Here is a 10970-nt window from a genome sequence, read left to right on the forward strand (position 1 = left end):
GGGCTGACTCCTGGGCATCCGGCGGGCAGAGGTCCCGCTCCTCCTGGCACACCTGGACAGAACCAACCAGAGCTCCAGCCACAGAGCTGAATGAAGATCTGACAGAAATGGAAAAGCAGAGCAGAGCGTGAGGTATGAGAACTGGTGTTGATTTTTCTCAGAAAAGTCTCCCCTAACTTGTCACTGTGCTTTCCTCCTTGTTCAGTGCTCCACACCAAAAGGCACCAAATGTCCAACAGCAGCTCCATCACCCAGTTCCTCCTCCTGGCATTCGCAGACACACGGGAGCTGCAGCTCTTGCACTTCGGGCTCTTCCTGGGCATCTACCTGGCTGCCCTCCTGGGCAACGGCCTCATCATCACCGCCATCGCCTGTGACAGCCGCCTCCACACCCCCATGTACTTCTTCCTCCTCAACCTCGCCCTCCTTGACCTGGGCTCCATCACCAACATTGTCCCCAAATCCGTGGCCAATTCCCTGTGGGACACCAGGGCCATTTCCTACTGGGGATGTGTTACACAGGTCTTTTTTTTCTTTTTCTGTGCTGTAGCAGAGTTTTATCTTCTCACCATTATGGCCTATGACCGCTACGTTGCCATCTGCAAACCCCTGCACTACGGGACCCTCCTGGGCAGCAGAGCTTGTGTCCACATGGCAGCAGCTGCCTGGGGCAGTGGGTTTCTCCATGCTCTGCTGCAAACGGCCAATACATTTTCCCTACCCCTCTGCCAGGGCAATGCCCTGGACCAGTTCTTCTGTGAAATCCCCCAGATCCTCAAGCTCTCCTGCTCACACTCCTACCTCAGGGAAGTTGGGCTTCTTGTGGTCAGTGTGTGTTTTGGCTTCGGGTGCTTTGTTTTCATCGTGCTGTCCTACGTGCAGATCTTCAGGGCCGTGCTGAGGATCCCCTCTGAGCAGGGACGGCACAAAGCCTTTTCCACGTGCCTCCCTCACCTGGCCGTGGTCTCCCTGTTTGTCAGCACTGCCGTGTTTGCCTACCTGAAGCCCCCCTCCATCTCCTCCCCATCCCTGGATGTGGTGGTGGCTGTGCTGTACTCCGTGGTGCCTCCAGCCGTGAACCCCCTCATCTACAGCATGAGGAACCAGGAGCTCAAGGATGCCCTCTGGAAATTAATGACCAGGTTATTTTCTGCAGCAAATCACTCATAATGTAATTCATTATACGCCAAGCCCGTCTTCTATAGGTTTGGTTAGGGGTTAGGTAACTGTGTGTTAGGTTTGGTTGAGGGTTTTGGCTTTTTCTTACTTTTTTTTTTTTTAAATTATATACTTTTGTCCTCAAATAAATGTCATTATTTGAGATTTTTTTTTTACTACCTATCTATCCAAATTTCTGAGACTCACAGACTCATGCCCAAAATCCTTCTTCTCAGGCCTTTTCTGCACGGGTAGAGCTGCAGGGGTAGAGCCTGAGCACCGAGGAGGAGGGGAAAGAATCCCAGTACTTGCAGAGCACCAGCACTTGTTCTTTCCGGGGCTGCTCTATTTTCACTTCCACACTCGCCTTCTGAGCCCCTGTGTTGATCTAAGGCCTGAGTGCTCTGGCAGCTTGGTCATGGTGCTGCTGTGTAGCAGCTCTGTGATCACAGGCACGGAGAAGCAATGGGCACCTCTGAGAAAAAGCTCGTCTGCATAACAGAGTTTCCACCATGAAAGGGGATCTGCTCAGGGCAGTGCAGGAAGGATTAGGTCTTCTTCCACAGTTGCTGTCAAGAGCGTTCCTTCAAACGTGCCCTGGTGAGGGATGCCCAGTAAAGAGGTAAAGAGTGTGCGTGTGCAGGGTGAGGGCACACACAACAGTGTCCTTGCACAGCCACACCTCCAGGGACAGGACTGAAGGACCAGCAGAGCGGGGTCTGGTCTGTGCCTTTGTTTGCTGGACACCCCGGGGAAGCTGTCCCAGGGCAATCGTCACAGAACAGACACCTGAAACCACCATTTGCAGAACTGGACGCCTACGCAAACCCAGAGAGGATGTTTGTCTGCCTGTGGAGAGACACCGAATAACGAGGTCAGAAGTCCCTGTTTGCATGGTTCAGAGGAGATTTCGGCATGCACACCGTGTGCATGTGGGGACATGAACCCGAGAGAGCACAAACACCAGCAGCTGTTCTTAGAAATGCCCGAAAGTGCTGTGGGACAGGCCGTGTCCCTTCATTGGAGAGTAACGTCCCCTGGGAAACCCCCTGAATGCAGCACTGGGATGGGCTTCCTTGACCCCAGGTCCCTGTGTCCACTCCTGACGCCGTGGGGCATCTCAGAGAGGTGCCGAGCAGGGAGACACAGCGCGGGGCTGAGGTGCTGCCGGCCTCTGGGAGTGGCAACAGGAGGCCATGGAGTCTGCTGCAGGGCCTCTGCCCGTGCCAGGGAAGGACTCGTGTCTCTGAGCAGCCCTGCCAGAGCCCTGACAGTGCCGTGTGTGTCTCCAGGAACACCTGTGTGCTACCTCACCCTCCCCTCTCTTCATGGCCTCGCCCTTTGATTACACGGTGTGACAGAAGCACCTCTGTGGAGCATCTCCCCTGTGCAGTCCGAAAGGGTTCTGCCGCGTGAGCGGCATTGCCCTCTAGAAGATGGCATTTCTCACCTCTCACAGAGCACAGAGCACGTCTAGGGAGTAGGAATGCAGTGAGAGGCACACACCCTCCATGTTTCACCTCTCTGAACGTCCTTCACTATTTTTTTAAGCACCTGACAGAGAAGCAAATGTCTTCAGAAATAGGTGGGCTGGGCTGTTTGCACCAATGCTGAAACTCTCCTGATGTGAAACCATTACATTCATCATGGACTTTGTTTTCATAACCTCTTTTTAGACCCAATCTTCCCCTTCCTGTTCATGCTGGAATCCTGTGTGTGCAGCAGAGCTGCACTTGGGGGCAGCTCTCCTGCCCAGCATGGGCAGGCAGAAGGCCTTCTCCACCGGCTCCTCTGCCCTCCCTGGAGCCACTCCTTTCTGCGGCACCCCCACCACTGTCAGTGGGATGCCCAGAACAGCCCTCCTGAGAGAGTTTAACAAAGCCCTGTTTCAACACGCACCTCACCCCTGCTCGATCCTCTCATCTACAGCCTGAGGAGAAGGAAGGATGGGGGTTGGGAGGAACTGACAGAAACAGCTTAGGAAAGCTGTCGGCTGCCGAGAGATCCCGTTGGAGTCATGGGCTTGTAGGAAGAAATCACTTCTGGTTTTCTTCTGAAGCGGCCCCCAAGGATCTGGACAGCGAGTATTGTGTCCTGGGCACTCCTCTGGCAGCGTGTCATAGTGAGAAGACTTTTGGTGTCATGGAGATGGAGAAGGCTGGCCAGTGCCATTGTGAGACCTCTCTCCAACACCTTGGAAAGGCCAGAGCCATCTGAGAGCCTTGGAAAAAGCAGAAATGAAACCAGTTTTCAAAAAAGCAGGAAGGAGGATTGGGCCAATGACAGACTGGCCAGCCTCACCAGGGAAGGGGATATGACAAGTCCTCCTGCAGCCATCTGCAGGCGTTTGAAGGACAAGAAAGGGATGGCAGAAGACGTGGGAGGGAATAGAAGGGTTTGTTGTGTACCCAGACTTTAGCAAGGCCTTTAACATGGTCTTCTGTAGTCTCCTTATAGCCAGGTTGTTGACATATGGGCTGAAGAAGTGGACGATGTGGTTGGTGGAAAGCTGTCTGAATAATGACAGAGGGACATCATCTGTGGTACAAAGTCCTTCTGGAACCCACTTACTAGTGGCATCCATCAAAGACCAGCCCTTGACACCTACTATGGAACATTATTATCTCTCCGTATGATGGCAGACAATGCACTTTCACCTCCTTTGTAGATGATGCCAAGCTGGGGGAGCCCTTGAGGAATCCCACCCTGTTAGCACTGTTGGTAGCAGGAGAGTTGGGAAGGATGACTGTGGTGGGTTAAACATGGCAGGGCACGGAGGGTCGGAAGGGAGAAGCGTAGAGGGATGGCACCTTTGGGAATGAGCGCACAGGAGAGGTGACCCAAAGCTGACTAACAGAGTACTCCATCCGACCTGCACCTTGCTCAGTATAAAAGCTGAGGGATCACAGGGCTCAGGCTCTTTTTTCAATGTCAGATGCCAGCTGGAGGAGCGGTGCTAGAGGAGGCTGGGAAGCAAAAGCGTGGTTGTGATGTGACAATTCAGGGCAGCACTTGGCCAGGGGCTGGTGCCAGGGGAATGGCGCTGGAGCCCCGGTGGTCCTGCTGTGGCCGGGACATTAATGGCCCCTGCGAGCGGGGCGGGGGCAGGGGCAGAAGGAGATGCCCTGAGCCGGAGAGGGAAAAAACTAAATGCCCCAAGTGGGGCAGGAGCAAAGCGAGTCACCCCGATTTCAGCAGAGGCACAAAGAGCCACCTTGAGCAGGGCAGGAGTAAATCCAGCACCTGGTGTAGGGCAGGGGCAAAAGGAGCCTCCCCAGGAAAGAGAGGGGAAAACCAGCTGTCCTGAGGGGGACACGATGAAAAGAAGCCACCCAAGCAAGGCTGAGGCCACACTGGATGCCCCAAGGGAAGGATATAAAGAAGAAAGCCTCCCCAAGTGGAGCAGGAGGAAAACTCCCTGCCCTGAGCTGAGCAGGAGGAACTCACTGCCCCGAGCAAGAGTGGGGAAAACTGGAGGACGCAGGAGGTGCAGGGGCCCAACTGGCGAGCTCAAGGAGGGCAGGGATAACAACCAGCTGCCTTCTTGGGGCAGAGGCAACACTCATTGCCCTCCAGGCAGGTCGTGGGGTTAAACCACATGCTTAAAAGCCACCCACAAATGTTTTTTGGATCTGGAGGGTGGGAGAGCAGCTGGGTGGGGGCCTGGCAGCCACCCAAGGTGCACCCAGCGCAGTTGCTCAAGGGGGTTCTTTGGTAGCACTAGTTCAGAGTCAGTCTGTGGCTGTATCTTGGGGGTAGATTAAATTCATTGGAAACAAACCTGTCAGACACCAGGTGCTTTGCTACAGGAGTCTCGTGGCTGCAGTCCTGCACCTGGGAAGAGTGGAAAAGAAGTCCTCAGCCCCCCGACTGTGCCAGCCAAAGCTGTGAAGGGGCTCGCTGACAGCCCTGGGCAGGTTTTTATTCCTGGGGCTGGTGCGGCTCCAGGCAGAGGCGGGAGCTCTGTGGGCAGATGAGCAGCCCTTGGCCAGCAGCGCCTGGGGCAGCCCAACAGCTGCCGGCTGGTGGCTGCAGGAGGTGCCCCAGCTGTGGTGGCTGAGGGGCCACAGTGTGTCCCCGTGCATGTGGGGGTGGCCCCTGTCACAAAGGGGCAGTGATGTGGCACCTGGCCACTGCTTGTGAGCTCACCTGGCCAGGGCTTGGCATCCTCAAGAGCGGGCCAGCCAAAGCTCCTTGGGCTGAGCTGGCCTTGGGACAACTCTGCTGCTTCCTTTGCCACTTGCTTGGCTGCTTTTTCCCAACCATTCATCGTTTACTGCCCTCTTCTCCTCACCTCCCATCCTCTTCTGAAGGTAATGATGATTTGACCTTCAGGACAGATCATACAGGAGGTAAATATGGGATCAAAGTGATGGCTGGTCTATGCCTTCGGAGCTTTAGGATGAGCTGTTACAGCTTTATAGGCTGGCCAGATACGCACTGTGGGTAGAGTTCCTATTTGCTAATTGTTATTTCTTCAACACATCCCAGGGTGGGTAAGTAGGGGTGGCAGTGTACTCTGAGGCTTTGGGCTCCGTCTGGAACGAGAAGAAGCCCATCCTGACAGATGCGATAGGAAGAGAGACAGAAAAGGAGCACAGCAAAAGCAGCTGTTAAGGCAGCGGCTGAAAGCCGGTCCCTCCTGTGTCCAAGGGGGCAAAGTGTGGGGTGGAGAACCAGAGGGCTCTGCTGCTAATGGCAGCCAGAGGGAAGCAGCAGGTCCTCTTCAGAGAAGGTGACACCCAGTGCAGTCTTCCCAAAGGGCCTTGGTAACTGCTGTCAGTTGGAGTCCTGCGACAGGGACAGCAGGGCCGTCAGCTGCAGCTCTGCAGTGGTTGGAACTACCACTGAAACGGTGCTGGTGGCGGATGCTGTTCTCTGGGTTTAGTTTGGCATTTTTTGTAATTTATTTTGTTGAAGTGCAACTATTTTTTTGCACTCAGGTGTCAGGATTAGCACTGGTCTTCTCTTTCTGGAGTATGTCCTGGCATCCTTCATCATCCAGAGATTTCCCTGCTGTTCCTGAATGGCAGCGATGGCCTCAATGGGGCCACCCATCACTCCTGTGAGTGCCGACTTCACCATCAGGCTTGGACTTTGTGAATCCCCAAAGGCAAGGGACGTGGCTGGTGCTCCGTCCCTGAATGGTGATGTACCGGCAATCGAGAGGGAATTCTGGGGTGAGTCAGTCATGACTTATGAGCCAGTTTTGACATCTCATGTCATGACTTCTCATCATGATGAGACGTGAGGGATGCCCCCATCCATCCCCCACGTCCATTCAGCACCCAAGCACATCATCAAGGCCTTTCAGCCTTCAGTTCCCTGAGTGTGTTCTGCACTCCAGTTTGGGAAGAAAAGGCCTATTTTCACCCACGGCACTGAGGAAACTCCCTTTTATTGCAGAGATACCACAAAGGAGGCCAGCATTACCATGGTTCCATCCCATCTCCTGAGTGTTCCATCCCATCTCCCATGCTCAGTATAAAAGATGAGGAATCAAAAGGTCGGCTCTTTTCTTTAATGGCTCTCTTTGTTCAGTGACTGATCCCTGAGGAGGACCCTGTTTCTCTAACTTTGATCCTGACCTGTGTGTTCCTGAATCTATATCCGATATCCAGTTCCTATCTGGTGCTGAGTCCAGTCCCTGAATTCCCCAGTGCCTGCCATTGACATCTCCCTGGGAGCCTGAAACCGTTTGGTATACATTGTATCTATTTCATTATTTCCTTTATATTTTATTATTAATATTTCATTAATGTAACTACTTTAATGAACTATTACTTTTTTATTACAGTAACCATTTTTTTCTAAACTCATAAATCTTTTCTCTCTTTTCTGTGTCTCCTTGGAATGAGAGGTGGGGGAGAGCATCTGTCATCTCACCATTGGCCAATCTGCCCCAAACCACGACAGCCCTCCTGTCCAGCTGGTTTTTACCCATCTATTTATCCATCCATGCAGACCATAGTGTGCTGACATTGAACATTGTGGGGGATGATGCTGAAAGCCTTGCTGACTTCCAGGTAGAAGACAATCATTGCTCTTCCTTGCCCAGAAATCCTCTCCTTTCTTCAGAAAACGTAAAAAGGATGGCCAGGAAGAAGCTACCTTGGGTAAATCCAGGGTAAATCACCTTCTCTTTCAGACACCCAGAAAGGGGTGTCACAGGGGGGCACAGCCTTCTGTTACCCTGCTCATCCTTTGGGCCTTTTTGCAAGGTGCATGCAATGTTTGGGTTCTTACAGTAATCAGGGAGTTCCCTCAGACTCCGTGACCTTTCAAAGATGATGGAGAAGGGCCTCACGGTGACACCGTCCTGCTCGCTCAGGTCCTTGGGAGCCTGCCCCTCCAGCCCCATAGGCTGGTAAGGACTATGTTTGCCCAAGTGACACCTGAATTGATCCGCATTCACTGCTGGTTATTTTCTTCCAGACTCCTGCCTTGAGGAGCAAAGGGCTGAGAGACCTTGCTGGGGAAGACTAAGGCAAGGGGGATACAGTATCTCATATTTCTCTACACCTGTTCTTACTAAATTCTGCAGTGGCCACAGATAATCTTTGGGTTTTTTCTTGCATTGGTCTGGAAGTACTAAGAGATCCTCTTGATGTCCTCGAAGCTCTTGCAAGGGTCAACACTAGGGAAGCTTTGGCTCCTCTAAAGCCATCCCTATTTCTAAATTCCTGCATCAGTCCTTGCATCCACGTTCCTTCCTTAGCCAAGCTGCTCTCCTGAAATGTCTGGTTGTTTTCCGGCTTATGGATGTCGACAGTTCTTATGCTTGGAAGATGCTTCTCTGAAAGACCAACTGTACTGAGCTCTGCTGCCTTTGAATAGTGCTGCCCATGGGCCTACCACTGAAAGTCCCCTGAAGAGGCTAAAATCTTCTCCCAGTATTTCATGGTCCCTACAGCCAAAGCTGACACTGGTTTTCGCATCCCTGATCAGCACTTCCTCTTTTGCAAGGACTGGATTGGAGTGAGCATCACCTTTGTTGGTCTGCGCCTGTGCAAAGTTGTCCAAAGAGACCCCAACACCAGCTGGACAGTATGCATCCTGCCATGCTCACCTGCCAGTGAGTGTCATTAAAGTCTCCAATAGCACTTGGGGTCATGGATCTGAGGACTTCCATGGCTTGCTTAAGCAAACCTTTCTCCACTTCCTTACCCTGATTGCAGGTGCTTTGTCTCCCACGAGGGTGTCACACTAACAGGCCTCTCCTTTGACCCTCACTCACAAGGGCTCACGCAACCTGCTGCGCATCCCATAGAGGAGCACCATACATGCAACAAGCTCCTGCATATGGAGGGCATCTCCCTCCTCATCTTCCTGGCCCGTCTCTCCTGAAAAGCCCCTATGCACCATGGCAGCACCACTGTGAGCTGTCCCACCACCCCTTGCCACTTATTCCACCAACGTACAAACTCTAGGATGGCACGTGGGACTCCAGCTCCTCCGGTCTGTGCCCCAGGCTGAGGGCACTGGTGCACATTTGGTCTGCAGCACCTGAGCTGGAGCACTGGGGCCAAGCTTGGACTTGTCCCAGGCAAACCCAGTACCAAGTGCCCAAGACCCCACACCTGCTAATGCTGTGCTCGAGACCAGAGACATACTGGATGCGACGGCAGGCGGCAATGTGAAGGCACTAAACGAGGAAACGCTGCTCCCTACAACACCAGAAAAGCCAGGCTGGGCTCTGTAGCCCTGGAAGAAGCAGGCTTTGTTGTCTGTAGTGTTGCTGAAGACCTGTGGCGGAGGTGAAGCTGATCTCCAGGATGACAAGGTGCTGCTCAAAATGTCCTTGCGTGTGGATAAGCTGTGATCCAGGAACACTGTGAAAATCATTCACCTGTGTCGACTGTCTCATCAAGGGCCTCAGGAAAGGATTGTTGAAAGAAGAACTGGGAGAGTTTGGGAGCAGCCAAATCATTTGAGGCCCCAGTGTGATAGGCTTCCTGTTCATGACCTTCTCTGCATCAGCTGAATGGAGATGGGTGAGACCGTGCCTCACTGCAGTGGTGGGTTTCAGTCGCTGATCCACGGAAACTGAACGTGCCTGAGATGCCACATAGGCTTGCACAAAGGAACCAAATCGGCCTGCAGTGCCCTCTGAGGTGTCCCTCAGGCATCTGCTCTGAACACCAATGGCTTTCCCATAGGTCCTGTGCGGTCCCTGCCAGCCTGTGCTGGAGAGCGCTGGCATCTCACTTAGCACCACAGGCCTGTGTTTGGCCATTGAGAAGCTTCCTGAGTTGGGTTAAGCCATGTAGGGATGTCCCTGAAACAACTGCCATTACAGTCAGTGGAGAGCTAGGAACTACAGCTGATGGAGAAGAGAAAGAGAGGGACTTAGGTCCATTTGCTCAGCTGATGACCTCTGTAGGCTGCTGTAGATATAAGGAAAAGGAAAGTTTTTAGTTGTCTTAAATGTAAACACCTGCTGTCATTTCCATCTGCCAAAGGAATTCCTCACAAGGCTCCAGGATGGTGCCCCCCGATGCTGCCTTGTCTCTCAGCATTGCCGCATTAGAGCTTGCAGTCACCTGCAAATGTCTTGGACAAGCTCTGGTGTCACCTCCAATGTCACCAGGTGTTTCCACCTGAACAACACCCTCAATCTCCATTAAGTAGCCTGAGAGCTGAGACAAGGAGCTCCCATACAGCTGCCTGTGTTTGTGCACACCTGAACTGAGGCAAGAAGAATCCCACCTCCTGTGGGTTTGTGGAAGGAACAAGAGGGAGTCCTCTCCTAGCCCAGGACTTCAAACCCAGGATGAGATGCCTCAAATGATTCAGCTGCATCACTGCACCCACCAGGGGTAAAGAGCTGTGTGGGTGTCCTGTCTAATGGTGAGACAAGGAAAGGCTATTCTCATGCCTAACTCTGTCTCTGGTAATAGAAATGACACAGCTGGAAAGAAGTGTCTCTGCCCAGCTGAGGAAGGGAACCTCAGTGCTGACTTCAGCCTGTTTCCCAGCAGGTTCTCCCGAAGCCCCAGGGACACCTGAAGGGAGGCCAAAGTGGGCAGAGAAAGGGCTGCCTTGGGCTGGTCCTCTGCTGCTGAGCTGGGCTGGGCTCCTGGGACAGAGGGAGCTCATGGCAAGCGGGCAGCACTCCTTCCACAGCACTGCAGAGAGACAGCTCTGCCCAAAGCGCAGCAGGGCTGAGGGCACTGCCTGCAGGTGCCGAGGGGAGAGGAGCAAGGCAGAGATGTTAAAGGCACTCTAGGAGCGGGGGGATAGCTGAGCTCTCACTGCGGGAGGAATCTTCACAGCCCTCTATATGGTAAGTCTCTGGCTGCAGGGTACTGAGTTTGGTGTTCTTTGGAGGACATCCTAGACCTGGTTCATCCCGCAGCCTGCAGGACCTGGCAGGAGGATTCTCAGAGATTCCCAAGTAGAGGAGGAGGACGTGCTCTGGAGCAGGGCTTCCCTGCTGCACTTCAGTAGGTCGGGGCACGGTGGTTTCCTTGTCTTTGGGATGACTGCAGGGGTACCAAACTGGGTGTGCAGCCAGAGGAGCCCAGGGCTGTCCTTCCGCAGACGGTCCCTGCACCCCGGGGGATCACTGCCAGGGCATTTCCAAGGAAACTTTTCAAGAGGCTGGTCAAAGTGGGGATTACCTGAAAGGGAAGGAGTCTGTGCTTTGAGATGAGTCACCTTGTTTGGCTGGGTGGACAGTGGGAGATGGGACTTTATTTTCCCACTCTTGCGAAGGCACGGGGTCGCCCACTCCCTTTGAGTTCTCTGAGCCGCCCCTTTGCCCCTCTGCAGGCAGAGATGCCCTGGAGCAGTTCCCTGCTGCCAGGAGG

The 10970-nt window shown here is 53.4% G+C and overlaps 1 protein-coding gene across 1 annotated transcript; it reads left to right on the forward strand.

The window, feature by feature from the left end:
• Positions 1-609: 609 nt before the first annotated feature.
• LOC128903245 (olfactory receptor 14J1-like) lies at positions 610-8428 on the forward strand (the record flags this gene model as incomplete). The annotated part of the gene is made up of 2 exons (XM_054187257.1): positions 610-1071; positions 8399-8428. Coding segments are annotated over 2 exons (492 nt in total), but the record flags the coding sequence as incomplete, so codon positions are not given.
• Between the last annotated feature and the right edge of the window lie 2542 nt (positions 8429-10970).

Source organism: Rissa tridactyla, unplaced genomic scaffold (genome assembly GCF_028500815.1).
Source record: "Rissa tridactyla isolate bRisTri1 unplaced genomic scaffold, bRisTri1.patW.cur.20221130 scaffold_29, whole genome shotgun sequence".
NCBI lineage: Eukaryota > Metazoa > Chordata > Aves > Charadriiformes > Laridae > Rissa > Rissa tridactyla.